General features: G+C 38.6%; 1 protein-coding gene across 6 annotated transcripts in view; it reads right to left on the reverse strand.

Annotated features, from left to right (window-relative positions):
- Window positions 1–24,025, reverse strand: part of LOC308222548 (sodium channel protein type 2 subunit alpha-like) — a gene marked incomplete at both ends in the record, with an annotated part of 49,215 nt that extends 25,190 nt beyond the window's left edge. For 2 of the 6 annotated variants that reach the window (XM_080620737.1, XM_080620738.1), the window contains 14 exons: window positions 438–611; window positions 1,994–2,232; window positions 3,612–3,744; window positions 5,305–5,685; window positions 6,326–6,616; window positions 7,481–7,687; window positions 8,517–8,658; window positions 10,483–10,546; window positions 14,108–14,344; window positions 19,552–19,643; window positions 20,104–20,232; window positions 21,118–21,212; window positions 21,522–21,638; window positions 23,756–24,025. In XM_080620737.1, coding sequence (XP_080476863.1) covers window positions 438–611; window positions 1,994–2,232; window positions 3,612–3,744; window positions 5,305–5,685; window positions 6,326–6,616; window positions 7,481–7,687; window positions 8,517–8,658; window positions 10,483–10,546; window positions 14,108–14,344; window positions 19,552–19,643; window positions 20,104–20,232; window positions 21,118–21,212; window positions 21,522–21,638; window positions 23,756–24,025 — 2,571 coding nt within the window. Of the gene's footprint in view, window positions 1–437; window positions 612–1,993; window positions 2,233–3,611; window positions 3,745–5,304; window positions 6,008–6,325; window positions 6,617–7,480; window positions 7,688–8,516; window positions 8,659–10,482; window positions 10,547–14,107; window positions 14,345–19,551; window positions 19,644–20,103; window positions 20,233–21,117; window positions 21,213–21,521; window positions 21,639–23,755 lie in introns of those variants that run through there. The other 4 variants (XM_080620740.1, XM_080620739.1, XM_080620741.1 and 1 more) reach the window with 4 other exon arrangements.
- Between the last annotated feature and the right edge of the window lie 1,761 nt (window positions 24,026–25,786).

A 25,786-nucleotide genomic window follows, 5' to 3' on the forward strand; every position in this document is an offset into this window, starting at 1 on the left:
AACAAAAAAAAAAACCACAAAAACTTTTTAAATTAAAAAATATTAATTTTATAATATCTACATTTTAAAAGAACATTTCTAGTCTTGCAATTTCCAGATACCAAAGCAGACAGAAGACTACAAATGTTTTGTTTATATCTCTCAATAGGCATTAAATAAATTGTACACTTCACTGTCCTTTACCCATCTGTGTTAAAGGAATTACAATAAAATTCCATCTCTTTGCCTTGAAAAATACTTAGTTGCTTCTGAACCATAAAATGGCACACACTAATCAGTGATAACATAATTTTTTAAAACATGCTTGTAGAGATATCCTGTGACACTTAGCAAAAAATACATATATTACTAAAATCTTTTATTTACATTAATACAATTAAGATAAAAATATCATGAATTAATTAACACAGATATATTATAATCACTTATTTCTTTACCAATCTGAATGATCGCAGAACGGATAATCCATCCACATTTGACAGAAAAAGCTCCACCAAACTAAGGGTAACTATAAAACTATCAAAAATATTCCAGCCAACTTGGAAATAATAAAAAGGATGCATGGCAATTATCTTGAGAACCATTTCTGCTGCAAAAATTCCAGTAAAAACCTGAAGGAAGAATGTTTATTGTTACTTTATAGATGAGTATGAGTAAGTTGAATCAGCACATAAAGAACACTTAAGAAGTAACAATTCCTCTTACAGCAGAATGTCAGTAAAGAAAATTAATACAAGCAGAAACTCACAGAAAAGGTGACAACATTAAAATGAGCTATAGCATAACACTATTAACTGAAGTTAAATCTGAAACATGTTTAGTGACTAGTGAAGAATAAACTATTCGTAACAGGCCTCCTGTTTGCTCCTCATATTTGCTGCTCATCTAATTAAAGAACTTTTCTCAGCAAGATAATAAAAATTGCTTTTGCCACAATGGAAGGTGCTTTAAAAAAAAGGTGTGGGAAAAAATATGAACTGATCATGAATTAGAGAGTGATGCACTATTAAGAGAAGTTTTCATGAGACCTTAGATAGAGTAAGCGCATCTTCTCTCTCTAGCTGCAAAAAAAAAAAAACAAACCAAACACCCCCCCCCAAAAAAAAGGCCAATAATGCCAAGGCGCATACTTAAACTAAAGCTCCTTTTTGCCTCTCAACGCCTCTGACACCACCTGAAGCAGAAAGCAAACGCCTCTTAAATAATTTGTTGTATTTGCTGTAGATGTATGACCACCAGTATCTCCAGAACTGCATAAATTGTTATCTTTTACTGGAAAGATGAGCAAACTTAAAAAGAAAAAAACAAAAACCAAACCCCAGGAGCATTTGACAGTTCTTAAAAGAGAGTGCTAGAGAGTTCAAAAAGCAAAAAATCAACTGCTGAAACTACACATGTAGTACAGTGACATTTTAGCTGACTGGGAGTAAACCCAAATTCTTATCAGCACTGAGGAACACTTACACTCACAGGGCTCAAAATTACATTAATATTAAATATGACATGAAAAAATGGTTGTACTTCCTGGGTAAAACACACAGGCATGATCATAAGACAGACAAGATGTCTGCAACAGCCATTGTTCCTCACCTATTTATCTCCCCTGTCTTTCTCCTCAAACACATCCTGAATTTATTTTAAACAGCGACATGAGTACTATCCATAGATAATGCCCCCTGACTCCTGGTTAAGGTGAAAACATTGAACTATGTTGATATTGGCTAAAAATATAAGCCTAAAATTAAAATGTTGACATATTAAAAACTCTAGACTTAAACCTGAATACAATCCCAACATGTACTAGAATTTCATATCTCCTAATAACAGAATTGTTTCATTATTTTTTTACATCATAATCAACAGAATTATTTTTCACAACAAACATAGGTTAAAAACTATACCAGATAACATGATCTATATTATTGCCATTATAAAACAAATGAACCAACCACCTCAAACCCAACCTAGAGGCTGTGTCCACTAGGGAACTTACCTGATTTCCTATTTTAAGCACAATACAGAAATTGTTAGTCATTGGGTAATGTTCCATGGCCATAAACAGCGTGTTTAAAATTATGCAAACAGTTATAACTAGGTCAACAAGTGGATCCATTACAATAAATTCAACTATATTCTTCACTTTTAACCAGGGCTCCCAACAATTCCAAATTAAGAAAGTGTGGGCAAATTTATACCAGCAAGGTGGACATTTTTGTCTGGATTCTTCAAGTTCTGTAGAAAAAAAAAATAAATATAGTGAACAATGATTTGGAGAAAGTGAAGATAGAGGTTTGTTAATCTGCTTTTTCAGGGTTTAATCTTTATCTATGGACCCATTGTGAGGATGTTTGGAGAAACTTCCTCAGATTCCAGAAGACTTAGAGAAAAACCTCAAGAATTTTGAGCTAATAATTGAAAAGTTACCTATTTTTAATATCATATGATGTTGTTACAAAAAACCTAAAATATTTATACTTACATTTAGGGACAGTTTTCTCTGTACGATTTCCAACTTCAGAGTCCTCTAAAATGTTCAAATATTTATTTTCAGGAAAAATAAGGTTAATTTCACCACAACGAGGTCTTTGAAAACTATTCAAACTTTATCAAATTTTCACTAGTAATAATTTCACTGTTCCAAATAATCTTCCTAAAAATTTTGTTCTCCTTATTACCTAAGGCCTGGCCTTTAATTCACTGTCACATTTTTACAATATAGTAGAAAATTTATCACAAGGTATTTCTTCCAATATCTGTATTGCTAAACATGAATAACTAGTACAAAACACATACAAAACATGTTATCTATTTTAATTAGAATGTTTCTTATTCTACTATAAACATGTTCTTTAAATAGAACATGTTTAGCCTGCTTAATTTCTTTTTTCACTATGTACATACACTTTTGTTCATTTATTCAGTCTGTGTATTTGCAATGGCTAGTATATTTTTTGTCTTCCATATTTGCATTGCAATATAATACCTTCAAGCTATTCTGAGACTATGTCAATAACATTCACACTTAGAATTATTAGAATGGTTCAGGTTGGAAGGGACCTTAAAGCTATCCAGTTCCAACACCCCTGCCACGGGCACGTACACCTTCCACTAAACCAGATTGCTCAAAGCCCCATCCAACTCGGCCTCTGCTTTCAGGGATGAGACAGCCAATTCTCTGGGCAACCTGTTCCAGTGCCTCACCACCCTCACAGTGAAGAATTTTTTCCTAACATCTAATCCAAACCTCTGTCAGTTTAAAGTCATTCCCCTTCGTCCTGTTACTACATGCCCTTGTGAAAATATGTCCCTCTCCAGATTTCTTGTAGTCCCCTTTTAGGTATTGGAAGACTGCTATAAGGTTTCCCCTCAGTCTTCTGTTTCTGCTGAAGGGCTGTTTTTTATGTTTTTATCACCATTTAATGAATTTATATCCTGCAGAATATCAAGTTCTCTACAAAAAGTAGTATCTTTCCTAAGAAGCAAACAAACAAAAAGGTCAAAGTGTTTCAGTCTGCAAGCTAACACCTACGACAAGGGAATAAGAACTGCAGCTTTTAGGGTTTTTTGTGCAGTTACTGTTCTAAGGTAGCACATCTGCAGTTATGACCCACCTTCCATTGTATTTGTGATAATGCCAGCTATACTCATGGCTCTTTCCCTTAAATCGGGGTCCTCCAGTAACTCCACTGGTATCTGATATGAACTTGTAGACCTCTTTTTTGTTTCTGTTTCTGTAGTAGTGCTCTATAAAAAACAAGGGGAGGGGATTGAAATCAATATTAGAAATACTGCAAAACAGTTGTCGAAGACTTCTGTTTCAATTAATTCATAGGATATAAAGCCTTTAAGTGCTGCTGTATCAGATTTTTCTTCTATTACACATATAAATCAAGTATTTTTTTCTGAATTGCTATTTTCATGTTATATTTCTGAATACTGTTAATACTTATAAAATACCATAAAATGATTTTTATATTTAATTCCTAGATTATAATCACATTATAGTTAACTAGCATTAGCTCCCCATTAGACACAAAGAAATACTGAAGGAGACCACAGTCAAGGAAACAAACCCAGACTGATGCAGCACTGGAATTGGAAAAATTCCCAGTTCTCAGTTTCATGCTTTTTCTACCAATATTTCACTGCTGAACTAGTTTAATCACATGATACTTATAATAAGTGATTTACATTAGGAAGTTTTCTGCAGTAACAGTTACTCTCTAGCGTTCATTTAAAAAAAATAATCGGTCTTAATATCCATACATATTTGAAACTAATTTAAAAGTTATCTTTAACATTTAATAACCATCATCTCTGATTTATGTTATGAATTTCTACTGAAGAAACGAAATGTGGCTTGACCCAAAAAAATGAATACTTTTTCTTAGGTATTTTATTAAAAAATTTTGAAAGCTGTGTTGTATCACTGAACACACCTCAGTTATAAATAAGTTATGAATGTATGAGCATAGGTAGATTTTTTTTCAGTAAATTAAATAAATGCATGAAAATTAAAGCATAATGAACTGCAAGAGGACTGTAAGTGTAAGGACTCTGGCTGGTGTACTTTCAGATGCTGTGACCCAGGTAAAAATTTTTGTTTCAATAAAAGTTTCTAGGAAAACATATGCACAGATCCTTCTGGTCCATTCCTAAAGCAGACTGGAGGAAAGGGAAAATATGACAGAAGGAGAAATTGATTAATTTGCATGTACTTTCTTTTTCTTTTTTTAAGCTACACCTTGATCCAAGGCAGTGGGAAACTCAGCTCATCTCAGACCCAGGAGAAAAAAGGGTTTCAGAGCTTCCAACATGTCAACATCATCTTTAAGACTATGCTTGATTTGCACAATATCAAATTATGGACAGAGCGGAAAAGTCGAACTAGCAGATTATCAATAGAGAGTTAGGAAATACATTTTTAAAAGAAGCTAAAACCATAAGGAAAGAAAAAATATGAAGACAACAAAACAATCTGCAGAATGTTTAGAAAGCTGAGTACCTCATTTTGGGTTCTAAACAAGATTTAACAATTGAACATTACTAATTTGGTTCTCTAAGCAGGTGTAAGCATATCCTTGCTCTGCAGGTATATAAAAATGCGCTACTTTGCCCTCTGTCATTTTCATGCTTTAGCCTCTCACTGTTGACTCAATCACCCTAAACCCATTCCATTACAGTAAGATATGCAAAAGCATTCACAACTTCTCATTCATTTTCAAAGCATTTAACTCCACTAAAACATTGTCTGGTGCAATAAAGAAAGGTCATAAAACACGGAGCAATTTTAAACTTTCTTACATTGTCATCGGTTGTCGGTTTATCTATTATCACCTCTGGCAGAAGCTGTCCAGTAGGCGATAACAGACTTGGTGGTCCATCCACTAAGGAAACCACCCCATTGCAATCCACAGTGCTGTGCATCTTCCCATTCACTGGAAACACTGCCAGCCTTCTTGAGGATCTACTGGCCTGACTAATGTTACTACTGCGCCGTTCACCATGTCTGCGTGGCAAAAAGAGAGAACCTCTTCTACTCCCAGTATCCTCAAATGTGCTGTGCTCGTCATCAGCAAAGTCATTTTCAGATCCTATATCTCTTCCGTGTTCTCTAAAACTGAAGAGACTTGTTCTGCTACTACGTCTGGGAGAAAATAGGGAACCACGAACACTCAGTAAAGACTGCAAAGGAAACATAAACAAAATGCATACACATGTTCACTGCATACCTATGTATAAAAAAAAAAAAAGATAAAATATGTTCCCCAAGAATCTGACAGCGTTATTTTTAATACAGTGCTCTAGGTACATTTGAAATGTGCACTAGATTCGCAAGTCATGCTGTAAATTTACCCATTCACATACCTAAACAATTATTGGAGAGAAAAGAATGAACATGCATAAGGCCATAGTAGTTTCCACCTGTGTATTCAAGAGAAAAAACAAGACTTCTGGAACTTCTAATGATCCACAAAGATAATGCACGATGTTAGAAGGTATCAATACCCTTAGTCTTCTACACCGATACATTACATTTAAAATTTCCTTTTATGAATTAATAAGGGATTCCTATTTCAAGTTAACTAGGGAAAATGCAATGCTGCTGTGCATCATAAGACCCACCAGATCCTAAACAAAGTGAGAGAGAAACCAAAAAACTTGTTTAGGTACAATCTAGAAAATAATAACATTAAGTCAAGATTTAGAACAATGCAACATTACTTCTTCTTGGCTGAATTACTTTGAAAAGGTGCAGTGAAGTCTATTGGATATTATGGTTACCTCACAAACCCCAAAATAACAACTGCACTATTCACAGTACCTGGTGGGGTGATGTGAATGGCTTCCCATAAGCAAGTCTGTTCCCATCCAAAGAAAAACGGAAACCTTTCTTTCTGATACTGCCATCTGATTCAGATTTTGGAACCTTTTCATCCTTTATGTCATCCTCTTCTCCAGAGAACTCCTTCTGCCTTCTTTTCTTCCTTCTATTTCTCCTCTCTTTGGCACTTTTTGAGCTAATCTTGGATGCTTCTGAAGAACTATCTGAGGGTCCACCAATCCCACTTTCGCCGCTGTACTCAGTCATCTCTGTTACAGCTGCAGCTATTGCCTGACACAGCAATTATTTAACATGATGATTTACAAATCACACCATTTTTTAAAGAAAGCTATAGTCATTGTTCCTAAGATTCATAGCAAATTACTTCTAGATGTGTGACAAAGGCCTATATGGATTTGTGAAAACCTAATAAAATTCTGCAATATGAGTTAAAAGGGCAGTTATGAAAGCTGCCATTCAAATTAAGTTCTGTTTTACATCCACGTCATGAAGTCAGAATGCACTGTATATACCCACAAAGTTCATGAGAAAAATAACTGAAAATCACTATATTTATCAATTAGATTGAATTCCATTGCAAACAAAAGAGCTAAATGAAGTCATACTTCAATCTATCAATTTAGGAAACTAATTTTTACTGTTACTGTAAGTAACAGCTTCCTTAAGATGCTCTTCAGAAAAAACTTACGGGTACTACTTCCAGTCTTCAGTTCACTGGTGGCAGTACAGGTAGCAAAAATTATTCAGAAATTTAAGGATAAAAATATTTTAAATTCTAATCCAGGCTTGACAATTCCACAAGCATTGCAATTACTTCTAAGCTGAGAATTTGGAAAAACATCATGACAGGCTACTAGATACTACCTCTAGAGAATAAATATTTATTAAAAAAACCCCTATTAATCTGATTTGTGGAGTACTTTCTGTTCTCAGTTCAGAAATTCATTAGCATTTTAGACATCATACACTTAAAAAGCAATAAAAAGCCATAAAGAAAGCAGTCTAAAGTACTTGCGAGATATGTAAAAGAATGACTTTTTTTTTTTTTTTTATGTTAATTGAATCATTGGTTCGGGTTTGAACAAACAGCATGTAAAGGCATATACTAAAGTTCAAATTCTTGTTAGAAAATACCTGAGCTTCTTCTTGCTGCTGCTTCAGCTGTTCAAGCATCTGCTGCAAGTCTGCCTCCCTCTGTTCTGCTTCAACCAGAGTTGCTTGATTTTGTTCTTCATAGGCCATGGCAACCACAGCCAAAATTAAGTTAATCAGATAGAAAGAACCCAGAAAAATGACCAGAACAAAAAATATCATGTATGTTTTCCCAACAGCTCGTAGTGTCTATAGGAGAAGAAGAGAAATGATCCATTTGGTAAAGACATGCATCAGTTCTGCAGTTCACAAGCATTTACTGAATTTGAAAAGTGCAAAACTGTTACTGAGCTGTTCTTCTATAATAAGATCATGCAAGCTTTCTGAATTACAAAGTAATCAAAAAAAAGGGAGCATTCATGTATGTTAAAAACATATTTAAGGATAATGCTGCTTTGAGACAAAGCTCTTTTAATGCCTAATAATCTTCAACAGAATGTATTTAATAAAAGTATTTAATGCAAATCACATATCACAGGTTGGATGCTTAGTACGTATACCGTGTGTGAGCATACTTTCCCCATGAAATAACCAAAAGAATTAAAGATAGCACAATTGATTAAATAATTAGAAGACAATATTTATTAACAGATTTTCACACACTATGTATGAAAATCTATGGTAAGAAAAGTAATTTATAGAAGACACACATTTTGAGTTATGAAAACAGGATTCCCAGTGCAAAAATTTAGATCCAGATTTTGCTGTCATGGAATTATTTTTACAATTTAAACTCAGTATTAAAGTTTTTGAATATAAGATCCTGAGGCACAAAATGAAAAATACATCGCAAAAATTAAATAAAGGATCAAAAAACTTCATGGGCCTCTTCAGAAATCATGTGAGATTCTGTAGTAAGTGCCCAGCCTGCTTAATTCTGCAACTGAATTTGACTCCGTCCTTAATTGATTTTCAATTGCAAACAACAACAAAGGTATGAAATATAAATATGAATGGCCTTTCCATGTTTAATTTGGGGCCAGTAAGACACTAACCACAGTTTTTACTATACACTCACCAGCTGATAAAGATTTTCCCAGTAGTCCTGTGTCATAAGTCGAAACAGTGACAAGAATGCCCAACTGAATGTATCAAAACTTGTGTATCCATAGTTGGGGTTCCTACCAGCTTTCACACAGATGAACTTTTCTGGACATTTACTAAGAGATTAAAAAAAAAAAGTAAAGCAATGTATATAAAAAAGAGAACAACATATAATACTACATTTGTTTCTAAATTATTGTACTTTAAGCATCTATTTGTGGCTTACAATATTTTAAAATTTAGTGGGAAAATGAAAAGAGTGTTTTTAAAAAAGCCAGAAAAGAGGAAATAAGTAAATGAAAATCTTTATTCCTACCTTCTTTTCACCATTATACACAAAATAAAACTTATTCTCAAGAGTTTGGTATGACCTCTGCAGATACCTCTTCCACAGAAACAATGTATTTACTTAACACAGAAGATTTCATATGCTGAATAATTCCATGCAAAAAACCAGAAAGTCAGTATACATATTTTTATGCTGAATTCTATCTCTCAGCAGGGTTGGCCTACCAGATTTCTTGGTTTCTTCAAGTTTGTGAATTGGTCAAGTCAAATTAACAAATTCTACCAATTCCCCAACAGCAAATACCACCATAGCAATACTTTTATCGCCTAAAATTGTACATATCAGTTCATATATTAAGTGATCCAATCTTGGTATCAACTGTAAGCACATTGTTTCAGTTACTTTTCCAGTCCTAAAGGGTAGAAGAGGTTCTTGCCTCCAAAACCACTATAGAAAAATACTATAAATATTTCATGTATGTGCATGTATACTTGATCCATATTTACATACACACATAAAGTTACCTGATAGTCACTTATATATATATACCTGAAATGTTTACCAAAAAAGACTTAAGTATATCTGTTTTGAAGACATAACAAACCAAAACAAAGGGATGGACTGATACATCATTAGAATATAGAATTATGTGATTTATGTCCTGGGTTAAGCAGTAGCAGTCATTTTTTTCTCCTTCTTAGTAGCTGTTGCAGCACTGTGTTTTTGACTTTCGGCCTGGGAACAGAGCTGATAACACCGATGTTTAGACTGACCAAGGACTTCGTGAGTCTCCTGCTCTGCCAGGGAGGAGGGGAAGCCGGGAGGAAGCAGGGACAGGACACCTGACCCAAACTAGCCAAAGAGGTATTCCATACCACAGCACGTCATGTCCAGGAGGTAGGACTGGGAGTACCCGGAAGGGCTGGATCACTGCAGGGTGGGGGTGAGGTACCGGTTGGTGAGCGGTTGTATTCTCTTCCCTTGTTATTTCCTTTATCATTATTATTATTGGTGGTAGCAGTAGTGATTTGTGTTATACCTCACAGTTACTAAACTGTTCTTATCTCAACCCGTGGGAGTTGCATTCTTTCGATTCTCCTCCTCGTCCCTCCAGGAGTGGAGGGAAGAAAGGTGGGGGAGGGGGAAGTAGACTGCGTGGTTCTAATTTACGCCCTGGGCTTAAACCATGACAATTTATTTACAAAGAATTCTCACAGAGAGTGAGACAGTCCACGCACGTGGTGCAGAGACAGAGGAATCCTGAAGATGTTTTCTCAAAAGCTGGTCAGTGCCAGTGTCCCATGCCCATTTTGGAGATGAGAAATGGCATGAAACCCACAGGAATGTTCTTGAGTCACTGATTATGCAATCTACCCCCGGAAATGCAATTTTCTATTTGCATAAGAGGAATTTACAGCATTAATTAATTAAATTAATTAAATTGAATTGAATTATTAATTAAAGGAATTAAAGGAATTTACAGCAAAGTATTGTCTGATTTGACATTTTTACTCATTCAAGTTTTTACTTACTACAAACCAAGACCACACGTTACTGTGAAGTCAGGTAGCTAAATTAGCTTCTTAAGTTTAGAGTGATATTTTTTGCACTTTGGTTAGACAGGTAGTATGTAATTTCCAGTGTACCTTACCCCGCATCTGAGCTATTGCCACAAAGTAGATAATCCTTTTGTCCTTCTAAGCGATAGAAATTACCTAAAGAAAAAACAGGAAGCAACATGATTATAATCAGTAGGAGGTTTGGCAGGTTTTTTTATGAGGATGAACCTATGTCCAAATTATCATGGTTTGAATGTCCATAATCTCGTATTCGTGTTTTCCCAATAATGGGTTCAAATACTGGCACATCCACACTGGTAAGTAAAGTTCCAAACTTAAAGAATAAAATAAAAACACAATGTAAAAAAGAAATCCTATAATGATGATTAGAACATTTAGACATAAATTGCATAGTCTCTTCTTATTTTATAGCAAATATTGAATGTCCTTCCAAAATCTGATGTTTAATAAGCGAGAGAAATAAAGCACAAAGCCTAGAACTCTTTTGCTTATTCAGTAGGTAGATTGTAATCAGATAATTAAAGCCTATCTCATTTAAAAATGTAACTATCTACAATGGCTGGCTAACAGTTTTAAAGTTAGTGGAATTATTAATCAGAACATCCCATCCTGTGACTGAAAATATGAAGGTAGCATTTAAAAGGAAGATGGATGTTCCAATGACAATGTTGTAACAGTATACTTTTTTTGTTTACAGTTGTACTGTAAACAAATTTACAGAATTTTTCTTTTAATTATAAGGTTGTAGGCTTCAGAAATAAAAGAATTACAAACTATGTTGTCCTTTAAAACAAAGAAAAAGAATACAGACAGAAAAATGGTAACTGATTAGGGAAGAAGTAGATTGAGGGCAGACCCCATTCAGAGGGATCTATGTAGGCTGGAGGAAAGGGCTGACAACAGACAGAAAATTCAGCAAAAACAAACGCAGAGTTGTGTCCCTTGGAAGGAGGAGCCCCTTGGAGTGATACAGGCTGGGGGCTTTACCGGCTGGAGAGCAGCTCTGCAGAAAAGGCACTGGGGGGTCTTGGCAGACAGAGAGCAAGGTGAAGGTAAGACAGCAGGCTGGCAAACAGGCTGACAACAGGCTTGGGGTTTAAAAGGGTAAAAAGCTATTTAGTCAGAAACTATGATAAAGAATATATAAAGATAGGAGGATTGCAAACTGAACACTTACATCAAGTCTAGCAATGCCAAAATCCTACCATTCAATAACAGCACTTACACAATGTTAGAAAAATTATAATCCTATTATTTCCATAGATTCTTTAGAGCTGGCCAAAACTCTGAATGTTCAGCTACTGATCTAAATGCCACGTGCCAATACCCTGACATGTGGATTATTCATATATTTTTAAAAAGTAAATCTGGCTTTGTTCCTTGATAAATGAAAATGCACGTATGTGAAGAAAAGTCACTAGATGGCATCACAGTCACTCACAACTGACCAGCATATAATATGATGAAAAATAATACTAGGAGGACAAACAACTCAGCTCACTGAAATTATAATGCAACTGACATATAAAAATGATTAAGAACAGGTTATATAAGAATGGAGGAATACAAACATAACTAGATGGAACTTCCTCACCTGCATCAGCACTCTGTAGAGACTCCCAGCAAAATCAATGGTTGTAGTATAGGAAGAAAATTACATTCTTGAAGATTTTAGTTCTGTGGTTTAGTTTTAGATCGATACTTAGTGGGAAATGGAAAATCTCTATACTGTATTTGAAGAGAAAATTCACAAGTGTTCTACAGCATATAAACTATCAGCCAAAATTACCCACAAAGCACTATCATCACTCCATTTTTGCCACACTTTTTAGGCAAATAAACCAGCTAAAATAACAGATTGCACAAAAACTGTAAATACAGCCACAGAATTTTGAGAACATTAACAATTCAGAAGTATAGAAAGAAAATCTGAAAATACAGAAAAAAGAATTTTAATGTCCATTTTTACGGAAGGAAGGAAACATGACTCATCAAAACTCAGCCTGTAACAACTGTATTTGCTTTTACTTTTGGGTCAGTGAGGAGGGAAGGTGGCATCCACTATTCTACCAATTTCTTTTTCTTTAAATGCACTACTGCAAATAATTACTAAGCAATACCCTGTAAATCCACTTCCAGCACAAACCCATACATGAAAATTAATCAAATTTCTGGCAATTAGGAGATGATGTACTACATCTCATGGTTACTGGTGCTGCTATGGTGCTAATATGACACAAACACAAAAAATGAATAGCTGTCTCTTTCTGAACCTGCCTGAATGTTATCACTTCAGTCTACAGGCATTAAGACTGCTGAAAAACATCTCGATTAAGATGTCTTTCTCAGTCCCCTTAGTAACAATAGGTCCTACAAGATGAATACCATCTTTTTTCCTATCAGAATCACTACTTGCCTAGTGAGTTCTTTATTTAACAGAGACCAATTGATTTCTTACATCTACCTAATAATAAAAGTACATCTTAACTAGGAAATATCCGATATTTATCTAGTGCTTCTCTGCCTTATTTATAACCTAAAGATACAAGGGCAGGCTAAAAGTATTAGGTTTGTTCAGCCTTGAGATCGGGGTGGGAGGACGTGGAGGGTGTGGGTGTGTCCTGGGTTCAGCAGCAGCAGTCACTTTTTCTCCTTCTTAGTAGCTGCTGCAGCGCTGTGGTTTTGACTTTCGGCCTGGAAATGATACTGATAAAGCCGATGTTTTCAGTTGCTGGTCAGAATGTTTACCCTGACCAAGGACTTTGTGAGTCTCATGCTCTGCCAGGGAGGAGGAGAAGCCAGGAGGAAGCAGGGACAGGACACCTGACCCAAACTAGCCAAAGAGGTATTCCATACCACAGCACGTCATGCCCAGGAGGTAGGCCTGGGAGTACCCGGAAGGCTAGAACGCTGCGGGGTGGGGGCGAGATATCAGTTGGTGATGTGTTGTGTTCTCTTCCCTTGTTATTTCCTTTATCATTATTATTACTGGTGGTAGCAGTAGTGATTTGTGTTATACCTTAGTTATTAAACTGTTCTTATCTCAACCCGTGGGAGTTGCATTCTTTTGATTCTCCTCCCCGTCCCTCCAGAAGTGGAGGGAAGAAAGGTCGGGGGGCTGAAAGTAGACTGTGTGGTTCTAATTTACGGCCTGGGCTTAAACCACAACAGGGTTGATCTTCATGCTGCCTACAAGTATAACATGAAAGACTCAAGACGAAGCCTGACTCTTCCCAGAGATGCACACTGGAAGGGTAAGAGACAATTATTAAAAGTTTAAAATTCAGAATTGATATTTAAAAAAGATACTGTGAGACAGGTCAAACACTGGGCAGGCTGCCCAGAGACACCGGTATCTCAGTTCTCAGAGATATTAAAAAATTGACTGGATGTGGCACTGAGTAGTCTGCTCTAACTGGACCTGCAAGCAAGCAGCAGCTGGTCTGGTTGACTGTGGAGATCTTGTCCAACCTGCATGAATCTGTGATTCTAAAACCAACCTAACCCTATAAATATGTTTCTAAGTGCAGAACACTCATGTCAGCATAGGTTTGGGATCCAAATACATGCAAATCCCTACTCTTTGTCATTATATTTAATTGCTTTTTACCTTTAACCTACAGTATGAAACAGTGATCTTGTGTGTGAATGTGTTTCAACACAAAAATTTTAGTAAGTTGCAAAAGTGTTTCTTACTTTCATTCTCAATGTATGCTGTCCAATCAAACTCCGTGCCATTGAAATATGGAGCTAGGTAATTTTCAAAAGATGTTGAATTGTCTGATGGCCAGAACAAGCATTTATTCTTCAAATTGCCCATGAACAACTGCAGCCCTATTAGCGCAAATACACTCAGGCAAAACACAGTCAAAATCATTACATCTGAGAGCTTCTTCACAGACTGAATTAAGGCTCCAACAATAGTCTTCAAGCCTGCAGAGAGAAGCAGATTTTTGTTACAATATTAAATATTTACCTACACTAAAATGTGACATGAACTACTCTAACATACAAATATCATGCACAGCTTCACAAAAAGTCTTAAAATATTTTCCAAAGGAAAAAAAAAAGTACCAATGAGTCTCATGGCTCCTGACAAATTAATTTGATAAATGAACATGAATGAATGGGGCACATTCCAAAACACTTGCTCTTCAAATGAAGAGGTAACTTTTTATTCATGCCTTCTATACATGTAAACTACACGTAAAGAAAACTGGTCATTTTATTTACTTCTTGATGCCTCTTGCTCCAAACCTTTGCCAGTGTTCTATTCCAATACATTGGTTCTACAACAGCAAACAAAAACAGAACACAATTGCACTGTGGTAGAAATCCTAATGACTGCATTCTTTTGCATCCTGTTCAACTGGAGGTGGGGTTTGGTGAAGACAGGCATCTTAAGGTAATAAATACATCATGCAGCTCCCATGCTACTCTTTATTATCATGGTCTTTTGTCAGGAATTCAACTTCTACAACAGACAAATTTTCAATCCCAAATGTCTTCAATAAACAGTAACATTAAAATTAGTGAAAGAAAAATAAAAAGAATTCATTTTGATCCTTAATGTGGGAGAGAAAATTTGACATCATGAAATGGAAGTATGCACAGGCTATGTGATTCAGTTTCTCATGCAACAATGTATTAAACTCTAAGGCTGAGCATTTTAGAGAATTAGAAAAGGGCATGAATCAGCAGGGCTCATTTGGAGAGCTTTAAACTAGATTCGAAGGGGGATGGGGTTGTAACTGGGCTTGCCCCAGTGGGGCAGCACTCTAGGATTGATGAAGACTGGGAGGCCTCCTATAATCCTAGGGTGAAATCGGTGAGCTCAGCTCCCTCCTTGAAATGCCTGTACACCAATGCGTGCAGCATGGGAAATAAGCAGGAGGAGTTGGAGACCTGTGTTAAGTCAGGAGATTATGATCTGGTGGCAATTACAGAGGCGTGGTGGGACAGCTCACATGACTGGAATATAGTCATGGAGGGCTATGTCCTTTCCAGGAAAGACAGGCCAGCCAGGCGGGGTGGTGGGGTTGCTCTTTATGTGCGAGAGCAGCTGCAATGTACTGAGCTCTGTCCAGGAACAGGGGATGAGCGAGTTGAGAGTCTGTGGGTGAGAATTAAGGGGCAGGTTGGCAGGGGCGATACTGTTGTGGGTGTCTGTTACAGGCCACCAGGTCAGGGTGAGGAAGTTGATGAGGCCTTCTACAGGCACCTGAGAGCGGCCTCACAGTCACAGGACGTGGTTGTTGTGGGGGATTTTAATTTCCCTGATGTTTGCTGGAAGGACTACTCAGCAACCCAGCCACAGTCCAGGAGGTTCCTCCAGTGTATGGATGATAACTTCCTCATGCAAATGGTGGATGAGCCAACCAGGAGAGGAGCGCTGCTGGATCTCATCCTCACTAACAAGGAGGGTCTGGTCGAAGCAGTAAAGGTTGAGGGCTGCCTTGGTTGCAGCGACCACGAGATGGTGGAATTCAGGATCTTGTGTGGTAGGGCCAGTACAATAGCAAGTAGAATTGCAACCCTGGACTTCAGCAGGGCAAACTTTGGCCTTTTCAAGCAATTGCTAGGGGAAATCCCATGGGCAAGGCTGCTTGAAGGTAAAGGGGCCCAAGATAGTTGGTTGACATTCAAGAATTGCTTATTCCAAGCTCAAGAGCAGAGCATCCCGACACGTAGGAAGTCAAGGAAGGGGGCCAGGAGACCTGCGTGGCTAAATAAGGAACTGCTGGGTATGCTCAAGTGGAAGAGGAGAGTTTACAGGTCATGGAAGGAGGGGCTGGCCACTCGGGAGGAATATAAGGCTGCTGCTAGAGGACGTAGGAAGGCAGCTAGGATGGCTAAGGCCTCCTTAGAATTAAATCTGGCCAGAGGGGTCAAGGACAACAGAAAGAGCTTTTTCAAATACATAGCTGATAAAACTAACACCAGAGGCAAGGTAGGCCCACTGGTGAATGGAATGGGTGCCCTGGTGACAGAAGATACTGAGATGGCAGAGTTATTGAATGCCTTCTTTGTCTCTGTCTACTCTGCCGGAGGCAGGCCTGAAGAGCCCTGTACTCCTGAGACCTCAGATGAAGTCAGGTCACTGGAGCAGTTTGCCTTAGTCCATGAGGAATGGGTTAGGGACCAGTTGAGCAATCTGGACATCCATAAATCCATGGGTCCAGATGGGATGCACCCGCGGGTGTTGAGGGAACTGGCGGAAGTCATTGCTAGACCTCTCTCCATCATCTTTACCAAGTCTTGGGAAACGGGAGAGGTGCCTGAGGACTGGAGGAAAGCAAATGACACAGTCTCCCACAGCATCCTCATAGCTAAATTGAGGAAGTGTGGCCTGGATGATCAGGTAGTGAGATGGACTGCGAACTGGCTGAAGGACAGAAGCCAGAGAGTTGTAGTCTATGGGGCGGAGTCCAGTTGGAGGCCTGTATCTAGTGGAGTGCCTCAAGGGTCAGTATTGGGACCAGTATTATTTAATATATTCATCAATGATTTAGATGAGGGAATTGAGTGTACTGTCAGCAAGTTTGCTGATGACACTAAGCTGGGAGGAGTGGCTGACACGCCAGAAGGCTGTGCTGCCATCCAGCGGGACCTGGACAGGCTGGAGAGTTGGGCAGGGAGAAACTTGATGAAATATAACAAGGGAAAGTGTAGAGTCCTGCATCTGGGCAGGAACAACCCCAGGTTCCAGTATAGGTTGGGGAACGACCTGTTAGAGAGCAGTGTAGGGGAGAGGGACCTGGGGGTCCTAGTGGACAGCAGGATGACCATGAGCCAACACTGTGCCCTTGTGGCCAGGAAGGCCAATGGCATCCTGGGGTGTATTAGAAGGGGGGTGGTCAGTAGGTCGAGAGAGGTCCTCCTTCCCCTCTACTCTGCCCTGGTGAGACCGCATCTGGAATATTGTGTCCAGTTCTGGGCCCCTCAGTTCAAGAAGGACAGGGACCTGCTGGAGAGAGTCCAGCGCAGGGCGACAAAGATGATTAAGGGAGTGGAGCATCTCCCTTATGAGGAAAGGCTGAGGGAGCTGGGTCTCTATAGTTTGGAGAAGAGGAGACTGCGGGGGGACCTTATTAGTGTATATAAATATATAAAGGGGGAGTGTCATGAGGATGGAGCCAGGCTCTTCTCAATGGCAAACTATGATAAGACAAGGGGTAATGGGTATAAACTGGAACACAAGAGGTTCCACTTAAACTTGAGAAGAAACTTCTTCTCAGTGAGGGTGACAGAACACTGGAACAGGCTGCCCAGGGAGGTTGTGGAGTCTCCTTCTTTGGAGACATTCAAAACCCGCCTGGACACATTCCTGTGTAACCTTATCTAGGTGTTCCTGCTCTGGCAGGGGGATTGGACTAGATGATCTCTTGAGGTCCCTTCCAATCTCTAACATACTGTGATACTGTGATACTGTGAAATGTCACTCCAGTCTTCAAAAAGGGCAAGAAGGAGGACCCGGGTAACTATAGACCGGTCAGCCTCACCTCCATCCCTGGGAAAGTGATGGAACACCTTATCCTTGATGCCATCTTAAGGCATGTCAAGGATAAGAGGGTTATGAGGGGCAGTCAACATGGCTTTACCAAGGGGAAGTCATGCTTGACCAACCTCATAGCCTTTTATGAGGAAATAACATTGTGGATGGATGATGGCAGAGCGGTGGATGTGGTCTACCTTGACTTCAGCAAAGCATTTGACACAGTCTCCCACAGCATCCTCATAGCTAAATTGAGGAAGTGTGGCCTGGATGATCAGGTAGTGAGATGGACTGCGAACTGGCTGAAGGACAGAAGCCAGAGAGTTGTAGTCTATGGGGCGGAGTCCAGTTGGAGGCCTGTATCTAGTGGAGTGCCTCAAGGGTCAGTATTGGGACCAGTATTATTTAATATATTCATCAATGATTTAGATGAGGGAATTGAGTGTACTGTCAGCAAGTTTGCTGATGACACTAAGCTGGGAGGAGTGGCTGACACGCCAGAAGGCTGTGCTGCCATCCAGTGAGACCTGGACAGGCTGGAGAGTTGGGCAGGGAGTAACTTGATGAAATATAACAAGGGAAAGTGTAGAGTCCTGCATCTGGGCAGGAACAACCCCAGGTTCCAATATAGGTTGGGGAACGACCTGTTAGAGAGTAGTGTAGGGGAGAGGGACCTGGGGGTCCTAGTGGATGGCAGGATGACCATGAGCCAACACTGTGCCCTTGTGGCCAAGAAGGCCAATGGCATCCTGGGGTGTATTAGAAGGGGGGTGGTCAGTAGGTCGAGAGAGGTCCTCCTTCCCCTCTACTCTGCCCTGGTGAGACCACATCTGGAATATTGTGTCCAGTTCTGGGCCCCTCAGTTCAAGAAGGACAGGGACCTACTGGAGAGAGTCCAGCGCAGGGCGACAAAGATGATTAAGGGAGTGGAGCATCTCCCTTATGAGGAAAGGCTGAGGGAGCTGGGTCTCTATAGTTTGGAGAAGAGGAGACTGAGGGGGGACCTTATTAGTGTATATAAATATATAAAGGGGGAGTGTCATGAGGATGGAGCCAGGCTCTTCTCAATGGCTAACAATGATAAGACAAGGGGTAATGGGTATAAACTGGAACACAAGAGGTTCCACTTAAACTTGAGAAGAAACTTCTTCTCAGTGAGGGTGACAGAACACTGGAACAGGCTGCCCAGGGAGGTTGTGGAGTCTCCTTCTCTGGAGACATTCAAAACCCGCCTGGACACATTCCTGTGTAACCTTATCTAGGTGTTCCTGCTCTGGCAGGGGGATTGGACTAGATGATCTTTTGAGGTCCCTTCCAATCTCTAACATACTGTGATACTGTGATACTGTGAATCAAATTGCAGTTAAGACTAAAATCTGGATGCTTCTGTTAAAGACAGGAGTTCAGCTCCTCTCCAATTTCAGTCAGCCTCAGTGTTTAACCTCGCTCTCAACTGGGATGACTCATATTGTTTTCAAAGCTCGGAGAACTCTGAATGTTCTCAACGCTGAGACATTGCCCAGGTCCATGAACTCTGTCACATATCTGTAGTAGAAGGATTCCACACACAAACACAATGACAGCACACACAAAATTAAACAGAGGTGATGTAGAGTGCCTACTATTTTACACATTTACTTCTTACCTGGGATTACAGAAATAGTTTTCAAAGCTCTCAATACTCTGAAAGTTCGAAGAGCTGAAACATTGCCTAGGCTTACAAATTCTGTTATATACCTGTAGGATTAAATCACAATTACTCAGAATTGAGGTAAAGCATACACTGCTTACCTAGACCTGTAATCCAGACTGGATTTTTTGGAAGGGGAACTTTAAATGAAAGACTTGCAATTCATACATTCCTGTTCCAACTAAGTTTTCCCTAAGGAACACACACTTAAGTGAATCTCCACTGAATGCAAATTAAAAATTAAATTGATTTCCGTGTTCATATTGTATAAATACTCTTTAAAATTAATTTTTCAGTGGTAACATCTGTTTTGTACTGTGGGACAGTCCACTAATTCTGCTGTGTGCTACATTAGTGTAAAATATTAAAATGGAAAAAGCTGAAATACAATTCAACTACAATTCATTTTACATGAGATAAAATAACCCAAACAAACTATTACAGGTTAAAAAAAAAAAAAAAAAAGACTCTAACTGATATTTTACTTTAAAAAAACTATATACTTACGCAAAGGAAATGACAACAAAATCGAGCCAGTTCCAGGGGTCACGAAGGCAAGTAAAATCATTTATACAGAAGCCTCTTGCAAGGATTTTTACCAGAAACTCAAAAGTATAAATTCCAGTGAAAGTGTATCTATGAGAAAACATCCAAGCAAAAGTTTAAGATTGTCATTCAGTGATACAACACCACAGGCATTATGGAAAGCCACTCGGACTCAGTGACTGTTACACATACTGTAACAGCAATTACAAACTCACAAACTATGGCTGTTTTCCCACCACTGCTCTGCAAGATAATTGGATCGATTAATTATTTTATCTGATACATTTTTCCAGTTCCTGGCATATAAGATTTTGAAATTTCAGCACAAATAATAATAATAATCATGACTATCACAAAAATATTTTTGCGTAAATAAAAATTTCAGCATGGTTGCCATGTCAGAAATAAAATCCATAGGTAAATGAAATCTAGGGTTTTCTAGCACTTGATGGCTGACTAAGTAGACTTGAGAATGTCAAATAATAATCCTTAGCAGAGGTATTTTCTTTAATAAGGGTGTGTATGTCCTCCTTTTAGATTTTGTTATACAAAATGAAGATGCCTCAAAGGGCCTTAGAAAGCATCTTCCACAATGAAAAGGAGTAGTTTCAGGCAGAATGGCTTTTTTATTCTTTTCTTTTTTACATATGTATATATACATACATATAAAAATTCTGAAGGAACAGCTCAAGAAGGAGAATGCATAAAAGCATTAGTTGTACAAACACCCTGAACAAGCGTATTAATTAGAATATTGTTCAGAGGAAAAGATTAACAGTATCACAGCTTGTTTTACTCCTCGACTTTGCAGGTCTATGCTGCTTTGAGTAGCAGCTAGGATCAAACTCAGGCTAGAAGAAGGAGAATACTGGTATAACACACAAGGGTTAAGTAAAACTATATGGTCTAGCTCTTAATTTAACTTCTCACTTTTAAACAACTTAAAAAATTACCATCTGATTTAAGTATACTTACTCTACATTCTTTGTCCATTCTGGAGGGTTACTCCATGTCATAAAAACACAGTTTGTCAAAATAGTGAGCATAATGAGCATGCTGAACAATGTTGACTATAGTTAAGGAACATACTCTTGTCATCAACAATGCAAATAATGATGCAAATAATGTCATCAACAATGCAAAGATGTTACACAATAATGATGGCTATTCCACTAACTCTGTAATCTAGGCATACATGCTGTGTATCTCCCTCTGAATTTAACCAGAAAGCTAAAAGGACAAATCTTAGCTCTAATTCATTTTGAAAGAAAGAATTAAGCGCAGGTACGCATTTAAACACTAAACAAAAAACCCCATTGTTATTAAAAATTAAAAAAGACCAGTAATAATTTGTAACAAACCACTTGAAAAGGATATGAATGAACCAAAATCTTAATAGCTATTCTTCTAACAATATTGAAAGGAGATAAAAGGTACAAGGCAGGTGTGGCACTGAACCTGAAGATTGTCTTCCCTTTATTCAATACTATAAAAGTCTTATAAAAAAAACAACCAAACAAACAAAAACAAACAGAAAAAAGAGAGGAGACAGGAAACAGGAAATTAAGGACACCTGTTAGCAACTTTGCTATAGAGGCTGCATTTACACATCAGTAGAATTTTACAGGCAAATATCACTCAATTTTCACATAAGCAATGAAAAATCAACACCAGATACTCTCTGTCTGTGCTTTTAAACAAAATCTGCATTTCAGCTTTTTCCAGGATTATGCAATTACATTAAAAATTTGCCATATTTAACATTTAAAATTAACCCAGCTATAATACCTGCACTTCAGATCAAAGTTGGCAAAGCAAAGCAAAGCAAAGCACCTAACCAACCATTTTTGGGACACTTACGAGCAACTATTTCAGTCCTTTGAAACTGCTTCTGAGGTGAACTTGGCTTTCTAAGGCTTTACTGCCTTTACTGCATGTACAATTATCACTTGTACCATTTATGCAACCATTTTTTTTGACTATGAGACAAAATGAAATGTCATCTAATTAAATCTCAATTCAATCTATTTCCTATGATTATTCTCTCAGAAGGCTAATATCCAGAAATACAAAGGTAGTAACATTTACTCTGTTTTCTAATGATATTCTATTGTAAAAGAAATAGATAATTTGACAGTAGTATTCATGCAGTTGCAACAACAAAACCTAAACTAACTAAAAAAACCTACAACTGATTATTAGTTTTCAACACGCTGTACAAAAATCCCACTGCTTTAACTTCGCTGCTTCTTACAGAGAGATAATAGAGCTCTTAGGTCACTCGTATGCAAGTTGCTCATCTGTTGATTATCTAGCACTTCTTTTCAAGAACCTGTCCTGTTTTTAATTCAGCAAGCATTTTATTGATTTACACAATAAAATAACCACTCACTGCTTATATTCCACTTCTGCCTACATAAAAACATATTTTCTTCATCTGTACTTGCCAAAGTCCTCTTTTCTCCTTTTGTTTTCATTTTATCTACAAAAGAAACTGAGTCGCATTGCAGTACATATATATAAGTTCATATTTTGTCTTCAGGTCTATATTGGGCCTGTAACATTAACCAAATATTAAGACACAAAGTACACAGTTTTAGTCCTTACACTCAGTCCCATGTGAGAACTGAGTGTGGGGCTACTCACATTAATGTTATTTTTACACTATTTTGCTGAACTGATACTAAGCCACAAGTCCTCTTTTACATTAAACAAAACCACACCATTTATATGAGATTTATGGGAAAACTTCTCATCCATGCAGATATAAAGTCATTCTAAGAGGAATGATGTAGCGACTTTGGAGAAACTCCTTGCTCTGTAACATATTATTATTGAGGTCATATGACCTCAAATTATCCTGCTAGTGTACTGTCTTCATGTTCCTCATGGGACAGTCCAGGGAGCAATTACTTGCTGGGGAGCTGGTATTAAAAACCATCAGGAAAAACGTAACTGGCCAGAAAAACCAAATCTTCCCCACGAGACTCAGAACAGTTGCAGTGGCTCTGAAGCAAATTCTAGGAAAACAAATTTGTGACACAAACTCTTACCAACCCACTTAAATCACATCATATGAAGCTGGCATATGCGTGATGACAATAATTATTCTTTTTACTTATGCCCCTCCCTAGCCAGACAGTGTTTAATAGTTAACTTTTTATAAAACAAGTATTTCTATGAGATTTCAAGGAAAGTTTGACAATTTACCATTTTGGCAGATGACTGAATGAGTGCTATTTCCAAAGATTACCTTACTGAAATAGATCTCAGGTACTGTCTATGTTTCCTAGACACCCCAGGAACAGAGTAGGCAGACAGAGAGGAAATTTTCAAATGCATCTGCATTCAATCAGATTTGAAGAGATTTAGGACATCTAAATCAAATCCACTAACTCAAACTATCATCATAAGGAAACTTTAGACATTAAAAGAAAAGCTTATTAAGCAGAAGAGTTACAGTCACATTTAGTGTATTCAAAGTAATTAAGATGATATCACATACTGCATAATACTTTCAACCAGGGCTTCTGACTACCTCCAAAACAGACCATTTATCACTTTATAGTTCAACAGGACTGTTCTAATTACACTCTTAATATAAAATACTTACTTTTTTATTGATATAATATGGATCCAGGTCCTCCAGGGGCACAGATACCATTCCTGGAGGAATATCACCATAAATAAATGGCAGTGTCTTTCCTGCCTCTAAGTCAGGACTTGGCTTTGGGTGATCTTCCTCATGACCACCATCATCTTTATGCTCGTCTTTGTCATGAGTCTTTTCATCAGCAATACGTTTTTCAATAGCTGCAAGAGATTCTTTGGTGAAATAGAAGAAGCTGTCAGATCCTGGCGGTACCAGCATTGCCTGTGCCATCTTTTCATTCTGTAAACTTTAAATTCTTTTAGGCTCTTGAGCAAGAAGATCCTAGGAGAACATGAGGAAAAAAAAAAGAAACAGAGAATAGAGGGCAACAGCAATGAAAATACCCAAATAAAAGCTTCTGGCACAGTCATCATTTGCCTCTTTTCTAATTCTAAAGCCCTGCAGCAGGAAGTAGGAGAACTAATTGTCAGATACTTCATAGAAAATTAGGTACCACTAATGACATGGAGAACAGATATAAATTATGATGTAAAGAAAAAAACAAAAGGGTCATGGGGAGAAAGCTAAAATTTGCACACAGTTTGTCAACTCATCTTAATACAAACCTCACAACAAGACAAAAGGAGAAACAAGTCCTGCTTTACCTAGCCTAAACATTAAGTTAAAACACAACTTACTGTGAAAAAGAAATGTGTTAACACAGCTATGTAGTGCTGTGTTTCAGGGAATGGAGTGGCTGGGGTCACACCACTGCAGTTGCTCTCTGCCACCCCTTCCTCCTCACATTTTTCCCCTTCTCAAGCATGGGTCCTTCTCACAGGCTGCAGGGCTTCAAGGTAAGCCCGCTCCAGTGTGAGCAATCCATATGCCAAGTTCCTTCAAGGAATATCCACCTGCTCTGGCATGGTGCTCTCCACATGCTGCCAAGCAGATACCTGCTCTGGTATACTCCTCCACGGGCTGCAGGGAAATACGTGCTGCACCATGGCCTGTCCCACAGGCTTCTGATGAATCTCTCCTCCAGTGCCTGGAGCCTCTCCTCCTTTTCTTCCTCCACTGACCTGGGCGTTCACAGGGCTGCTTCTCACACTTTTTTCCTCATGCTGACATGTGGCATTTTGCCCTTTCTGGGTGTGTTTTCCTACAGATGTCATCATCTTGGCTGAGGGGCTCAGCCGTGCCGTAGAGTGGGTCCACTAGAGCTGTGCAGAAACGGCTGTGTCCAGCGCCAGGCAGCCCCTGCCTCTCCTCACGGAGGCTGCCCCTGCAGCCCCCCCTCAAAACACGTGCCACGGACACCAAGTACAGAAACACTTTTAGGTCAACTTCATATCGGTTGAGGAAGATTTATTTTTTAACAATTTTCTAGCAGAAGCTAAATTCTCATGGACATGCAACCTGACGTTACACAAGCCATCTCTTCCTCAAAATCAGCCAGTCAAGGGTATGCACAGACTTCAAAACCCTACTTTTTCAGCTGAGCTATAACAGCTTCCGATTTCTTAGCAAATACTCTTTACCATGATAAAAGACATAAAAAAAGGCATCTTTGCACAGCCTAGTAAAGAGATGAGATAGAGTATTGGTGGATGAGAAGTGGATTATGAGCTGGGCAGTGTGCCCTTGAGACCAGAGGGGCCAATAGTATCCCGGGGTGCATCAGGAAGACTGTGACCAGCAGGTCAAGGGAGGTGATCCTCCCCCTCTGCTCCACCTTGCTGAGGCCACATCTGGAGTACTGTGTCCAGTTCTGGGCTCCTCAGTACAACAAAGACAAGGAGTTACTGGAGAGAGTCCAGAGCAGGCCACAAGGATGATCAGGAGTCTGGAGCATCTCTTACGAGGAGAGACTGCAGGAGCTGGGCCTGTTTAGTCTAAAGAAGAGGAGACTGAGAAGGGATCTCATTAATGCATTTAAATATCTCAAAGGTGGGCACCAAAAGGATGGTGATAGACTCCTTAAGTGGTACCCATAAACTAAAGCAGAAGTTTCACCTCAACATGAGGAAGAACTTCTTTCTGTTGAGGGTG

Source organism: Psittacula echo, assembly GCF_963264785.1.
Source record: "Psittacula echo genome assembly, chromosome: 6".
In the NCBI taxonomy this organism is placed as follows: Eukaryota; Metazoa; Chordata; class Aves; order Psittaciformes; family Psittacidae; genus Psittacula; species Psittacula echo.